This window comes from Crotalus tigris, unplaced genomic scaffold, assembly GCF_016545835.1.
Source record: "Crotalus tigris isolate CLP2741 ecotype Arizona unplaced genomic scaffold, ASM1654583v1 scf7180000020129.766959, whole genome shotgun sequence".
NCBI lineage: Eukaryota > Metazoa > Chordata > Lepidosauria > Squamata > Viperidae > Crotalus > Crotalus tigris.
The window spans coordinates 351,547-368,320 of record NW_024097870.1 but is presented as its reverse complement, the minus strand read 5'-3'; the positions used below and the strand labels follow the sequence as shown (position 1 = coordinate 368,320).

Here is a 16,774-nt window from a genome sequence, read left to right as displayed (position 1 = left end):
TGGCGTCAGCATCTGCCTCTCCTGGGGGGGGCGGTGAGGACGATCTTCGCTGCAGCCCACAGCGCCTCGCCTTTACTGTATCTAGAATATTGTCTCTGATCTCACTTCGACTCTGCCTGTTAGTAAGCTTGTTATTTTTAATTGGTCTCCTCCCCACGTTTTTAGGATTTGGCCAGAAACGAAGCAAGCAGCTCAATAGCATAATAACAGCATCAGCTAGTGCCTAGGAGAGAAATAGAAGCAAGGGCATTTCACATTATCACCACTGATCTGAGATGTATGCAGTGTACAGGGAATTTGTTACTGCAGGATTTTCCTTATAGTTTTTTTTGGGGGGGGGCTTAATCAAATAGACCTTAAATATAAGGTATCTGCTATTCTCTTAAATTTCTAATCTCAGTTATTATTGTTAATCAAATGGAAACTGGGACTGGGACGAACTTAGATTAACTTCTTTTTTAAATGATCAACTTGCTGTAGCATAGAGGACAACCCTCACCTGGGTGGTCTCCTAAGCATAAGACAGTTTTATTCCTAATTTGCATGTGCCTACCCCCACACTTTTAAAAACGTAGACCACAAACCTCTTAAGATTGGAAAATGAGGTCTGAAAAAAAAACCCAGTGTTTTTTCCTAATCTATAAAGAGTTTAAGGCTTTAAGGATACTTTAAAATTGCATTTTGGCTGTTAGTAAGGCATTAAGTTCAATTATTAAGATGTATTGTGCATGTTTGGAATGATTTATAAAAAATGTTCAGTAACAACTTTTTCATGTTCTCATGAAATGTATCAAGCTTGTTCTAGATTCTGAAATTTCTTCTGCTTCAGTGATTTAGCACTGCTGTCCCTGTCAGGCACTAATGGTACATAATTTAAATTCAGCCATAAAGGAAGAGAAATGGTTTGGCTTCTATCCAATATTGACTATTCACTAGTTGGGACATAGGAAAGAGTGAGCCCAAAGTTTACAGTTGTAAGATATGTGTCATTATGGCTATCAAGTTGTAACTCAAAAAACAACAGTGTGCTTATTCCAGTTTCTGGAATAAAGTATATCCCTTATTATTTTCAGTTATGTTAGCTGACATTAAAAAAAAACTATTTGGCAGAGAACCCAATGTTTTGATCTAAGGCCTGAAGAAATTGAAAGTCTCAGCAATGGATTGGATACCAGGGATGAATATTGTGATTGCAAAAGAGAAGCAGTAAACTGCCACATTGCATGTTCTACATTAAAGGGAAGCTAATTCTTAGAAATAATTTAGGTTTCCTAAACATATAAAAGGACTGTGTTTTTGTGTTCCAAATACAATAAACACTCATGTTTGCTTTTTAAGGAAAACAAACAGCCTTTCAAATGCCATCCGCACTCGAGAATTTGCTGCTGTAGTATTTGTGGGTAGTTGCTCAATCGCCCCTTTTTGTAGAGAAATTATGTGGCTATTAAAACATTGACATAGTGACATCTGAGCATTGTGTTGTAAGCTTGTAGCATGTGAAAAACTAGCAGCATCATTATTCTGATATAGAAATTCCAGTCAATCATATTTCTTATCCATTGTGATGATATCTCTGTTTTTTTTATTATCATGGATGTGACTGTGGATTTGTTAGAAACTTACTGTTTTTAGATATAACTGGATTTTTATAGTGTTAATTGTAAATTATTTTAATTTGTGCAGATTTCAATTTTATATTTAGAAATATTTCTGTTTGCCTGTGGTTCCCTGGTGGGCTTATTGTTGGAGACCCTAGGTGAATTTACAGTTCTGCAACTATTCTTGCAATGGTATTTCTTTAGATGCTTCTGATATTCTTTCTTCACCTTTCTGTTGGATTCACATTTTCTCAGAGAAAGCATCAGGATGTAGAAATGGCTTACTCTGTTTATGTACCTCTGGTACACACATAAAGAAATCTGTACCTCTCAATTCTTCTCTAGGACTTTATACTGATACATCTACTTTTCTATGTAAAGTAGTTCTCAGAGTTTGTGCACAACACAGGTGCACAGCTTATTAATACAATGGGGTTTTGAGAGTATGCCTTAGGCATATACATTTATTCATTCACACCCTTTCTTGTGAATCAGGGTCTATCGGCAGCTCAGTGCCGCACCCCATCCCCTGTGTAACTTGAACACCAGGATTGTGTGGGAATCAGCCCGAAGACCTCTTCAGATTAAAACTCTAGTTTCCTTCAGACTAGTTGTTCAGGATGCAATCCCACATCCAGCAAAATGTGTGGTAATAGCCTCCAGTTTTATTCTTGTGCTAGGACTAGGTTATAAGATGGAGACATCTGCTGAAGCAAATTGAGCAATAGCTTTTCAAACACTCACGTGATATGTCTTCTTTTAATAAGTAGGGACTGTGTGTGAATATGCCTCAAGGTGAGCTCCAAGTAAGCCCATTTCATTTCTTCCCCAATTGTTGGGTTTCCATCCATTGCCAAGGTGAAGTGTACACCCCCGCTTGAAGCAGAGGCAATAAGAAGGGAGTAGATACCTGAGGGGGAAGCTATAACAAACAACAGAAATTTCTTTCCCCAGACAAAGAAACCTGTCTTTGACCTGAATTGAACTATATTCCAAATAAAATTCTGAAATCCTGCTGATCTGATGGTATTAAACCTATTCGAATCTTCCTTTTCCTCTAAATGGGTATCTTAGTCTTTCAAATGATAACTAAAGCTTCACATTTTATGTGAGAGCAATGATACTCGTCACCCAAATTTTTATCAATTTTTTTTTATCTAGATTAAAAAAAAGTAATTTTGCTTAAAATTTGAAACATGCAAAATATGAAGCTGATGTGATTTAGGAATCTAAAACTGGAAACATTAAACAAAGTTTAGTAATATTGATATTTAATCCCAGTGTTTGGATATTACAGTATTATTGCTTAGAATTCTGTAAGTGGCACACAAATAATCTGTTTAATTCTGACTAATTATCAGCAGTAATTTTGATAGTCCATGTAAGATTAAGTTATATATTCTAATTCACTCTTCTTTTGATGGCCATGTGTCATCATCAGCCATTCAATCATGTCCAGCCCTTGGCCACTCTATGTATCAGTACTCTCTATGTCCCTCTGTCTCACACTTCCTCCTTCAGATCTGCCATGGTCATCCCGGTGTCATCCTTTAGTGTCCAGCCAGCAGGTACTAGAGCAGCCCCTTTTCCTTTTTCCGCTGATCACTCCCAACATTATTCACTTTTTGAATGAGTGATCTTGTCTTCAACTGATATTTTTGGTGAGGTTCGGTCTAGGACTTCTTTGTTATTTTTGCAGTCCATGGGATGCATAATAGTCACCTCCAGCACCATAGTTCAAAGGCTTTGGGGAAAAAAGAGATAAAACCATTTCTGGAAAGTCATCATTTATTTGAGCAGGTGTCTGGTTAACAGAATGCTGACTTACTGGACTTTGGGTATGATGCACTTTGGTTCTTAGTGAGCATAAATGGTGATGTGGCACACTGCTGAATCTGTGTAAGTCATGAAACCTCTATAATTTGGAACAAGTTTCTTGGGACAGAAGGTAAAAGCTGTACATCTGTACATCTGCACCTGAGATGGGGAAGTGTGTTATTTTAGGTGATACCTTTGGCTCTGTCTACTTTCTTTTCTTTCTTTTTCCTAAGTTCTCTAATTTCTATACACAGCTTTCCCAAACTTGGCACCTTGCACTTGGTTGGTCTTTGGCTCCTATTGCCTCAAACAACATGGATGCTTCTGATTCAATTATTATGAGATAGATACACCTGTCCACCCTGAAAGCATCAACTTGAGACAAGGTTGCTGTAAGCACAAAGTGATACTGACTTAAGCAGAATCTATTCACAGTTATGTTAGTTGCTTCTCATTTCACTTAAATCAGGACAACTTGCATGTATAAAATGAAGTTAGTAATGTTCACTTATGTTGCTTACCTCTTGTTGAAGCGATTCTGCTAAAACAACTGTTCCATATCTCTTGTTTTCCTTATACGTCTACTCACTGTCCCCATCAGGGTAATGCAAGAATGTATTAATCACTTCCTTTTGGGCCACTCATTACCTGCTTTCTTAACTGATGGCTAGAAGAGAGGCCAGCTTGTAGCATTCATGTTTACCTTGGATATAAGTGGCAATTTGGGATTACTGAGCTTTTGTGAATGTTATGCATGTACATGATGCATTTAGAATTGTCACTTCCCAAGAAACCTCTTCAGTGTTTTAAAACTGGTTGGTCCAGTGCACAAGAACTTCAGATATTTTTCCTTTTATAAGAAAATATATTTCAAATTAGATGTATTATTCTGAGCACAAGTTTATTGTTTCCTGAATAAGTATCAAACATATTTGTTTTTAAAAAAGGTTTGTGATTTAATTCAGTAGCCAGCTGGATTATAAATACTATTAAATTATGTAAATATTACATTGTAAATTATATTCTGGAATTGGCATTTTTCTTGCTGTTAATTGCCAAGTTATTTGATCAATTGATACAAATCTGAAAGTTCACCTACATGTTTCTTTGCAATAGAAAGTAGTTCTTAATAGTTCTTAGTAGTTCTCTGCAACTAAAGTTCTTTAATTTTTTATAATGCTGAAAACCAGTGTGTTTATTAAAAGAGAAAATACTATTTTTTGAATTGTTTAATCAACAGCAATCCATAACAAATGTCAATCTGTCACAGTTTGGATAGTACCTTTCCTTGTAATGAAGGTATTTAACTTTAAACATTTTCATTTTTAAGAATCATATCTGAAAGCTTACTAGTCTTTTGTATTTCCTTAATAAAGGGATATATTATTCTTACGATGCAATTTAGTAGTATAATTTTCTCTGTCAGATACTGTCACTGACTTTATCTCCCTTTCTATGTTGCAAGTCTGCAGTTTTTTGTTTAGCACAATATGAATTTAATTTTAAGCTTTACACCTCTTCCTTAGCCATAATATATTATATATATTATAATATATTCCATATTTCATTATATCTTGGACTTGAATGTTGGCTTTAATACCATAGGATGACTGTAGCTTTATTTTATTACTTCCATATCATATTCCACCAAACTCCAAACAAATTTCTTTTTTAAAAAATGTTTCACCCTATATTGTGAACCAGCCAGAGGTTGTGTTTTAAGATAGGTGGCAATACAAATCCTTTAAATGAATGAATGAACGAATGAATGAATGTTGATTTCAAGCTCCATAATCCTGTAGGCAACATCAATTTGGAGAAAGCTCCCAGATGTTTACTTTTACATGAAATTTTCCTTCAGTAAAACAAAATGAATAATGATGTTTTTTAACATTGATAGAAAAAGAAAGATGTATTAAAGATCTATAAGGCAGCATTGCAGGATCATATAATAAAATTATTCTTATGGTAGAAGTAGTTTGAATGAGTAATTAATTTGATTGGTCATTGTTCTTATCTCATTATCTGCCAATAATAAAGTCAGAGTCCAATAAAGAACAAATGATTGAATAGAAGAGTTAGCAAGAGAGAGCCTTATGGCTTTGTTTCAGTTAAGTCAAAAGGTGTGTTTTTAGCTTAATGCTTAAATTTTTACATGTTTCTCTTAATCTTTAATAGAAGTTTATCTTGAAGCCTTGACTACAACTTTATGGTCTGCATGTAAATTATGTAGTATCCATAATTCTGTATGTGTCACAACATATTATAGCAAGGAAAAGCTCAGCTGTATAAAATATGTATAAATCTTTACTTTGCTAAACTCTCAGAGCAATTATAAAATTTATTAGACTTTATGAATACTGAAACTGATTGAAGTTCCTAGATGCCTTGTTCCTAAATTAGTTATCTCCCCCCAAATATAATTTGATATTTTACCATTAGGCTTCATATACTGAGAGCAGAAATGATCTCTTGTTTTTTAAATATATTTCAAACATGCTGACACCTTACATATTTTTTCCTAAATAATTTTCTGTGTACTATTTTAAAATTTTGTGATTTTTATGTTTTGTTATATTGTTTAGAAACAATCCTGTAATTTAGATCTGCCAGTTAAGACTTTTTTATTAATCATTTGAATCCAACTAGGTTTTGCTGTAAGCACTTTTAAAAGAACATCTGTTCACTTAGATGTGTTTGTGCTTTTTAACTTAGATTTGGAAACTGTATTTCAAAAAGTGATATCTAAAATAGTTGCTGTCTATGTTGTATTTATTTACTGGATAATAAAAATGGAATTATACAGTGGCTCTTCTAGCTTTTAAAGTACCCATCATTCCAGTATGAGATAATCTTGACATACTGGTTTGCCTATGTAAATACTTAGCTTTGCATATTAGCATAGTTATGCATCTTCTCCTTTCCATTTAATTGTTTATGCTTGTTACAATACCAACCCAAGGAGTCTAACTTAAAGTATCCATCTGTACTGCAACCCCCCCCCAAAAATGATGTTTTAACATATTTGGTAAACAAATTTAATTTATATTTTCAAATTGTGTGTAATAGATGAGTAGATTAATCAAATGCCCTAAGACTTTTGATGTAAAACTAAATTGATTTTGAGGTATTTATCAGTAATCTAAAAATGGGTTCAACTATGATATTTTATTTTCAAGTTCCACAAAAGTTTCTAATTCATAAAAGTGTATATTAATTTTAGTAACTACAATTTATGGTACTGCACATCCGCACAGAAGAAATGCTTAAAGATAATTTTTGTATTCCATCCAATTAATTATCAGTCTGAAAAAGTATACAATGACTGAATGTATACAACACAATAAACCATGATATGGTTCATTTGGTTTGATTTAAAGTGATATATGAATCAAATTGGTTGCAGTTTATATTAATAAAGGCATTATATTAATCATGGTTGGTTAATTAAGTCATCCAGAGTCACCTTATGGGGAAGATGGTTAGCATAAAAAGTTAACAAATAAAATAATTAAATGGTTGTGATTAAAATCAATATATTAGGTTTACATAGCCTGCCTATTAATAATAAACATATTGAGTCATCCCAATATAGTAAACTGATTTTAATCTAGATTGCTCATATTTAGTTTTTCTATTCTGATACAAGATATAAAAGATTCATACCAAAGAACAGATAGTGGATTAATTTATTAATGTAGAGAATATATTGGTGGTATACATTGGTGGTGTACATGCAGAATTGTCTCCCAATAAATATAGTTCAGAAAAGCTTGGCACAAATGTCAAAGTAAGCCAAAATTATAAAAAAAAATGGTTTGATTGTATGAGTTGTTTGGTACAAAGCAAACAGAAGTAAGAATTATGTGTTGTATCTCTTCAAACAGCTACTTTTTAAAAAGGTTTATGTCTCAATCTTGTTAAGAGAGGAATAAGCAGGGTTCCTGTTTCACATATAACACTGAATAAACAATGATTGGAACTATGAAGGATTGTTCAGCCATTCAAGTGAAAGAATATAGATTCGCAATAAGTGAAAATTATTTATAATATAGTTTAACAAGATGTACCAAGGTAGCCATTATTTTCTTTTGTCACTAAGTTCCTATAGCAAACTTTTGAGAAGCGGTTGAGTGAATTTTAATTTTGTATGCTACTCAGAGTCACATGCAAGTCAGATGGGGGGAGGCTATATAAATTCAATAAATAAATTGAAAATGTTATTAAATACTTTTTGACTCCTGGTGCATACACTGCATAAAATTGAATTGAAGGGTAGAAATTAAAAATAGCACAAGATAGTAAGTAAAGCATGTGTTGCTATGTAGTCTAATGCTTACTGAATTAATGATAATAACAGTTTAATCTAAAGCAGTCAGATCATGATACCAAACCTTGTGATGCAGCTTAAATAAGATTTTAAATATTGGTGTGATTGATTTGGGCAGAAGCCTTGGCACCACAAATGTTTTATGTTGGTTCCATTTAATTCCTTTCCACACTGCAGCCTTCACTTACCTCCCATGCATAAATAATGCTGACTTAAGAAATCCTTTTCTGAATTTCAACCCACTTCCTTAACTTTGTTCACAGTATTGGCCTGATGTTCTGTCTGATCATAGTTAACCCTGCTTCTTTCTTCCTTCCCATATTGGCAAAATATGCGCCAATTTCTCTCTCTTCTGCAGGCACGTATTTGGAGATCTGTTAGGGGAAAAAAGCATTAACAATTTACTGTTCTCTCTGTCCCCTTGGTCTTCAAGGAGAAACAACAAAATTCTTGCTGATTTCGGTTTTTCATCCTTCTGCTGAACCTGTTAAAAACAAGCAAAAATAGCCAGCATTTCACTGCTCCACTATTGAATATGGAATAAAATATAAAAACAAAATAAAGACCCATTCCTTCATGGCAGGCAGCCAAGCAGTCCAAGACAAAAGGTCATTGAAGTCATAGAGTGGGGACTAGTGGAACTGCCTGCCAGAACACACACCAGCCACCTGGAGTGGAGTTGTGTAAGATGAAATGAGTGCAACAAGAGACTGGCTGTTTCATTAGCAGAAGAAAAGAAACCACTATTTTTGATGCAAAATAAGAATCCTCAGTTGGGGAGCGCTTTCTGAGATGATTTGGGTGGGCTAAGGATGACACCATCCATTCCTGCCTTAGCAAAATGGCAAGTATCCTGTCCTCACACTGGAGGTGTGGATCAGCCCTTATAGTTATTCTTAGGTTCCCATTAAATTAGATTTACAGGTAGGTAGGTAGTTTTAAATACTTTGGGCATGACTATAAACAATGAGTTCTGAGTGTGTTGTTTGCAAAGCTTTACTCAGGTTGCATTGCAAGAGTTATAAAATGGAGTTAGTAATTGGTATGTCTGAATTGGTGGAAAAATTTGAACATAGTCTACAAATTGGTGCTTCAGCCATACTCTTTCCCACATTTGCAAAAAAATTGATCTAGTCTTCTTGTTTTTCTGTTATATGTCATTACAGATTTCAGGGGCGAACACGGGCTTCTTGAATGCCATTGACTGATGTTAAACCAAAACTTGGATGAGCAAGTTGTACACTATTGTTCAGCTGCTAAACATTATATGCACATCCACAGAACTAAGTCCGTCTCTCCAAGGGGAGAGATTGTAAAATGCATGTTATGAATTGTGTCTCCTTGGTCAATGATAAAGAAAATGGAGCAATTTCAGCTGAAGCTGGATTAATGATTGGCGATACCAGTGAACCAGAAGAGCGACCACCCCCACCCCCACCTCTTCCTCCACCATGCTTTTCCATAGAAGCTGGATTGCCTTCCTCAGCAGGAGTGCCGCCACCACCACCCCCTCCTCCCCCCAATCTAAGCAGATCTTCAGTATCACAACTGTTAAATGGACATGGACATCTGAGCAAGAAGAAACGAATACGTAGTTTCTTTTGGAAAACAATCCCGGAAGAACAAGTCCGTGGTAAAAACAATATCTGGACTATTGGTGCTAAGCAAGACTACCAAATTGACACAAAGACAATTGAGGAATTCTTTGGCCAGCAAGAAGAACCTGCACCATTAGCATCTAGAAGCAGATCTTTAAGAAGATCATTTAAAGATTCCAAACAAGAGGTAAGCATGGAAAGAAGTAATTTTTTGAATTTTTATTAAAGACAGTCTATTTACTAAGATGTGAGTGCGTAATACTTGCCTGTCATGCCTTCTAAAAGTGCTGGCTGCCATTCTCATCATCCTTCAACTAGCCATGATTCTTGCTTATCAGCAATGATTGCGGTTGTTATACAACAAAGCTGGAGGACACACATTTGTGCATGCCTGGTATAATTACTTGTGCTCATTTTACCTTACTCCCTCTCTTGTAATATTAGCTCATTCTGCTGGAGAACAAAATTGGACTTTACCTTAATGTACTGTATGCCAAATGATAGCAATAATCACACATTTATGGCAGTGAAGTAATGTTATATGATTTTTGTAACTTACTATGGTCTTCAGTGACCTCTTGAAAACATAGAATGAAGATTTTGTGAAACATATAGGTAGCCAAATTTGTCTCCAAAATCTTTAAACTGAGGTGAATTTTCTCTATGTAAGAGAATGTCACCTTTTTTTTAAGTTATCAGACATTATTGTATTAATATGTAATTAATAAAAAAAAGCATTGTCATCACAAATTTTAGAGTGGTAATCAATTTGCACACCCATACTATAACTGGGCATTTGGGAAAAAAGCATGCCTTTCATTTACTAGAATTATGCTCCCTATAATTTTTTTAGGACTATATTTAAAGTTTTCTGCTGAACAAAGTATTTACAAACTTGAAGGTATCTTTCTGCTAAAAGGACAAGGTTCTAGTCCACATGAGTGCAGAGAGACTGCATATTGGGATTGCCCAAATTGCAGTAGACCTTGCAAGGAAACAAAAGAGTTTTGGCCTTGACCTTCCTGTTGCTACATCTCAGAAACGCAGAGTGATGTTGTCAATGTGGACTTGTCTGTCTATAGGTTGGACTGAGATGCCAGAAAACAAACTCTTCAACAATACTTCCAAGTTAGGATGTCAGGGACAGGATCTGAGCTGCTTCTGCACTGTTTCTGTTTTCTAGCTTCCTTTATTAGGAGGCTGTCGAGCAAAGCTTTCTGTAGCATGAATTCCAGCCTGGCCCAAATACAAGTTAACAACACAATTCCATCTCTCCTTTTTAGCTCTGTCTTAGAAATAGTATATATTGTTTTGTTGTTGCTTTGTCCAGCAAGCATAGAACCAAAGTTAATCCAAGATACTAGGATGTGCAAGTCAAGTATAATTTTAAAATAGAAACCTTGCTGGGTTTTCATTCTTTCTTGTCATTTTAATTATAATTAAGAAAAAGACCGGCCTTGTCTTGCTCACTAGGAACTGCCCTTCCCTTTTGCCAAGTAAAAAGAGAATAAGAATATGAAACTCAGTCTTGTTGGTAGCCATACCTAGAGAATTCTCCTGCCTATATTCTCCTTTCTGTCCTTTATATCTTGCCCCATCTTAGTGAAACTTGGCTTTTTTAAGTGCAGTACAGGACTTATGCACTATGTGTTAGATCCAGCTTATCTAGAGCAGTGGTTCTCAACCTGTGGGTTGGGACCCCATTTGGGGTCGAATGACCATTTCACGGGGGTCACCAAACCATGCTGTCTGCCATTTTTTTCCCTTTTCCCTAGCTGTCCTACTCCCTCTTATTGGTGGCCACACCCACTTGGGGGTCACCACAACATGGGGAACTGTATTATGGGGTCACGGCATTAGAAAGGTTGAGAATCACTGATCTAGAGAAACTGCTTTAATATGGATTTCTGCTTATTTTTAAATATTTTTATTTTTCTCTTCTCATAAACCAGGCGGTGTTCTTGCTTTTTTATATTAAAATTGCAGTCCCAACTGATTGGATTCCCTTGAGTTCAGTAAATTTGCTTTCCAACTAAGCACAGTGAGGTGTTCTAATAATATGGAGAAAAGTGGATATATCTAAAACATTAAAATCCATTTAATCACTTTCACCAAATAGATCTAAAGCAACTTGAGACAATGTATACATTTAAAAGACAAACACCACTAAACAATGTAGTTTCGAAAGAGGGGAGAAGGGAATCCCATTGTATTATACTTATCAAATATGTTATCAAAGATTTTCACCATAAATATTCATGGGAGCTATAAAAGGTTTTAAAAAGCTAATATGTTTACGCTCTACCTTTCAAAGCTTTCATTTCTTTTTATTTCAACACAATAGTAATGCTTACATTTACCCTCTGACATTGCTAATGTTTTCTTAGGATTTGCATCTTCAGGAAACTGTTATCATGTGGTTTGGGAAAAGCATCCAAGATTATGTGGAAGCATAATTAAAAAAAATGATGTGTGTTCTTAGAAAAGGCATGTTTAAGCATATAAGAATAAATGAAAAGAGAGCTTCTAATCCTAGAAGTAAATTTTTAAAAATTACTGGGAAGTACCGTAGTGATTTTTTCTATTATGTAGCAATTAATTATTAAATGGCAAAGGAATTGATATGGTTTAAACTCATACTTTGGTTAAGACTGAAAGAGAAATCAAAGAATTAATGCATAAATATACTGACATTAACATATGTTCAAACTTTCAACCACTATTTATTAAGAGGCAGATATCTAAGAACTTTTAATTGAGTTTAGTAAATACCATCAAAGCACTTTATTATGGATTAGGTCTATAAATGTTACATCATATTATTTCAGTTCTGTATTGACTAGGAATTATAGCATTGACATTCAATGTCTCTGGAAGCCATTAGATAGGAAAGTTGTATTCAAAAAATATGGACTGATTCATTGTATTGATATTTTAATGGTAATGTAAGAACTAAGTTATAAAAGTTGTTCCATAACTGGCTGACTTAGTACAACATATTAGGCATAAAACATGGTTCACAATAATTCCATCTAGAGAAATGTCCTAATAATAGTTTACTGACTTAGCATTTCTCTGGACAGAATTATTGTAATTTGTAAGCCGTGCTTTATGCTTAATGTGTTGTACTAACTCAGCCAATGGTTATTTATTCAAAAATATAGCTAAACTATAGCTTACTATGACTTTACTATTACTAGTATTTCAGCCTGTTTCTGAAATATCTAATCTTGTTGAGGCTAAAAGAGAAGTTAGATGTGCATTTCAATAGGTCTTTCTAGAAAGTATTCATAATGATCCTTAGCACTGAGAAAAGTGGCTGCCACAGAATGCTGGTGGGCTTGGTCAGTCACAATCCTCCTTCCTGTTCCCTAGAAAATGTTTCTATAAGAGAACAAATTACAAGTTCTAGTAATACTTTGATTTCCTAGCTGAGAGTATGCACATAGGAAAAGCTAGAACATTATAAAGGATGAACCAACCTCCCAATAGGAAGAAATAAATAAAAATCTTTATGTGATTTATATAAGCTATTCTAAGTAAAGTTTTTAAAATATTGCCCTTATCCAATGTTTATGCATTGAACTATGTTCAGTGATTAGTGAAGGTATGGTCTAAATTAAGGTTCCAAAAGTTTAATGAATTGATTACAATATAAGTTATATTTGTGCAGAAGAAGAAAACTTACCCTAATGAAGATATAGTCAGTGTATATAGTATTAAATATAGTGTATTCTGTTAACAAGCGTGTACTACAGATGAGAAAGACTGCTTGATAGGCACTTTTTTAATGGAGGAATCTTAGATTTTGCTACTTGGAGAAATACATGTTTATATTCTGGAACTAAAGATCTGACTTACAATTTTATGAAACACAATTCTAAGTGGCTCACAACAATGATGAAAAACAGAAACACTAAAATAAAAAATATGATCTCTAATCCATCAAGCGATACAATTCCCAGACTCCAGCTGCAACCTATAAGGTTTTCACATGAAACTTTTATGGGTTTTAAGAAAGTTGAAAGGATGGGGGCTTGTTAGATTCTAGGGGAAGAGTATTCCACATGGCCAGAGCTCCTACAGAAAGGTGCACTTTGTAGGTCTCACTAGATGACAGTATTTAAGGGAACTACTTGACCTAGTATGGAGTGAGAGAGATAGTCCTACAAGTAAGGTCTTGAAGATAATTAGCACCTTTAATTACCTGGTGACAAAACTGGAAAGTCAGTGCAGTTCATACAACAGTGGTATGATATGGGCAAACTGACAGGAGCCCAAAACTCTGTATGCCACCACATTCAGGACCAGTTATAACTTCAGCTGGTTTTCAGGGATAGCCCCATGTAGAGCACATTGCACTAGTCCAACAGGAAGTCCATAAGATGTATTTGAACAAGCCCTTAGCCATGTCAGCCACTGATCCTCCAGGATCCACATATTGTGTGCCTTAACTTAACTTAACCTGTCAGACTAAATGAACTGCCTTTTAACAGCTTGGATATTATTTTGGGAAGAGAAAAGGAATACATTTGTAGAAAATTAAGCCAAATAAGATTCATATCTGAGCATTTTGAATGAAGAGAAGGACGAGGGGAGACATGATAGCAGTGTTCCAATATCTCGGGCTGCCACAAAGAAGAGGGAGTCAAGCTATTTTCCAAAGCACCTGAAGGCAGGACAAGAAGCAACGGATGGAAACTAATCAAAGAGAGAAGGAACCTAGAACTAAGGAGAAACTTCCTGGCAGTTAGAACAATTAACCAGTGGAACAACCTGCCTCCAGAAGTGGTGAATGCTCCAACACTGGAAGTTTTTAAGAGGCTAGACAGCCATTTGTCTGAAATGGTATAGGGTTTCCTGCCTGAGCAGGGGGTTGGACTAGATGACCTCCAAGGTCCCTTCCAACTTTATTACTACTACTACTACTACTACTACTACTACTACTACTACCACCACCTGTCTGGATAGTGCTCTCCTATTGATACATCACCATTCCCAGGAGAGCCAAAACCCAAAGCCACTCTGTCTTGCTTGGGTTGAGTTGGAGCTGGTTTCTCCACATCCAGACCTTTGCAGCCTCCAGGCACTGGGTCAGTATTGAAATAGCATCGTCTGCTCAGCCACGGGTGGAGTAACATAACTGGGTATCATCAGCATAGTGATGATATTGCACTCCTTGCCATTGAATGATCTCACCCAGCGGTTTCATGTACATGTTAAAGAGGAGTGGTGAAATACCTGAGCCCTAAGGCACTCCACATTGCAGGGGCCTAGGACTAGATCTCTCTCCTACCTTCCAACACCTGCAACCAGCTGCAGACAAAGGAGGACAACCACTGCAAAACAATGCCTCCCAATCCCAAAAACTAGTCTAGGATGATGCTATTATGGTCAATGGTATCAAAAGCTGCCAACAGACCAGAAAGCCCAGACTGGTTGCACCACTTCTGTTTTGAGCCCTCCAGAATCATCTGCAAGTGTGACCAATGAAATCTCTATATTATACTGCTGTTTCCCTACTTCTACCCAGCCTGAACTCAGCCTAAAAAGAATTAAAATATCTTCATTCAAAGCTCTCTGCAGAAGAGCAACCACCCTCTCAACAACATTTCCTTGAGACTGGATGAAAGTAATCCAACACTGTTGTATTCAAGGATTCTTAAAAAGGGGGCACAGTACTGTCTGTTCAAGGCAAGCAGTAGTGCTTCCTCCCACAGAGAAGCATTAACTGCTGCTTAGACCAAACACATAATAACTCCCAGGAGGCCTTGTGCAATTGGGGAGCAGAGGAGTAGAATACAGCCAGAAGGACTCGGTCCATTTCCTTAAGATCAACTGGCTCAAACTCTTCCCAGAAAACTGATTTCAGATAGTTATCAGAATGTAAGGTGACAGTAAGAAGCACATGAAATATGGCTTTTGGTAAATCAAAAATATTTAGTGAATCAAAAGAGAGCAGTCCAACTTTTTTAAAAGTGGGAGAAGTGAGATCGGGAGAGATAGACTCTTGAGTTTGGCTTTAAAAATACACGAAAAGTGCAGTGGAAAACATAACTTGAGTTTTCAGACAGCTCATTTTCTCTACCTGATATATATTAAAAAAGGGTTTGATGGATTAGTTTGCAGATTAAGTAAAATTAAATTTTGCTTTGTTTTAATAGAAATGACTATTTTCTATTATAATTTTATCTTGGTTCATTATGTGTGGTTTATTTAGAAGATAAGAGATGCTGTAGAAACTGTTTCTGCACTTAAAATCAGTTGTCAAGGATGCTAAACAGAATTTCAAAGTGATAAATTCTGGCATCTGAGTAAAAGGACAGATTATAATTGCTATATAGTTTACAGGTTTTAAGGTATGTCTTGTCTCATTCTTTTCTGTGCACCTTTAAGTTGGATGGTTAGTGGCTCTCAACTTTGCTATTTAATACTGTAGAATTGCAGACAGAATATTTGATGATAGACATTTTGTGGATAAGCAAAATAATTACAAGTCCCCATTAGTGCAAGTATGGTAAATATAATAGCTCCTTTTCTCCTTCTCACATAAGCCTGTTGCCACTTTTTCATGATCAGATTTTAGATATATGTTTGCTAAAGAAAAGATGTGCATGCTAAGTGTATGTGAGAGGGAAAATGAAAAAGGAGAGAGATTGTGTGGTTGTTTCATTGCATGCTAAACATTCTGATTATTGCTATTTTTTAAATATTGGGCTCTGGTATTTTAATGAAATATTTTCATAGCTATTGCTAGGTAAGAGTTGAGGAATATAATGGTTGCAGCATCTTGTAGTCATATAATCATGGTTTGCAACCTTCCCAGCCAGCTTCTGAAAAGAAAAGCCAATTGGGGAAGCCAGATTCATTTAATAACCATGTGATTTGCTTTAATGACTTCAGTAAAAATGGTTATAAAATTGATACCGGTAATATGATGAGTCACTTAATGATTGTATCACTTAATGACCAAAATTCTGGTCCTAATTGTGCTTATATGTGGAGGACTATTTGTATATATACTTCACATTCTCACAAACTCTCAAATATTGCAACTAGGTTTTCATTGCAGTGCAAGGGAGATTTTTCAACAATGGATTATTCAAATTGCTGGTGAGAGAGTTAGCTTCCTAATTCCCTAGTAGCAGCTGTCCAAAAAATTCCCTAAAATGCCTCAGCTGTCATATACATTCTGGCTGAGGCATTTTAGGGAAACTATATATTAAAGCCTTGAAGAGTTCTTCTGTCTATTCAGCCTTTTGAATGTAGATAAGGCTTACTTTCATCTTTGGGTGAACTTTTCATCAGGAAGCAAAGGGTCAGGGCCTGGGTAAAGGGAGCAGAGGAAGGGGAGGGAGGGAGTCCTGGAGAAAGAAAAAAAGGTTGCCAGAAATTCTGGCAGATAAAGCTACGGTGCTATAAATGAAGGT

The 16,774-nt window shown here is 35.6% G+C and overlaps 1 protein-coding gene across 5 annotated transcripts in view; it reads left to right on the top strand.

Moving 5' to 3' along the window:
* FHDC1 (FH2 domain containing 1) overlaps nucleotides 1-16,774 on the top strand; it is a 46,765-nt gene that overhangs the window by 2,287 nt on the left and 27,704 nt on the right. For 4 of the 5 annotated variants that reach the window (XM_039365595.1, XM_039365596.1, XM_039365597.1 and 1 more), the window contains exon 2: nucleotides 8,913-9,531. In XM_039365595.1, the coding sequence (XP_039221529.1) occupies nucleotides 9,064-9,531 (468 nt within the window). In that variant the 5' untranslated portion in view covers nucleotides 8,913-9,063. Of the gene's footprint in view, nucleotides 1-8,912; nucleotides 9,532-16,774 lie in introns of those variants that run through there. The other variant, XM_039365599.1, reaches the window with a different exon arrangement.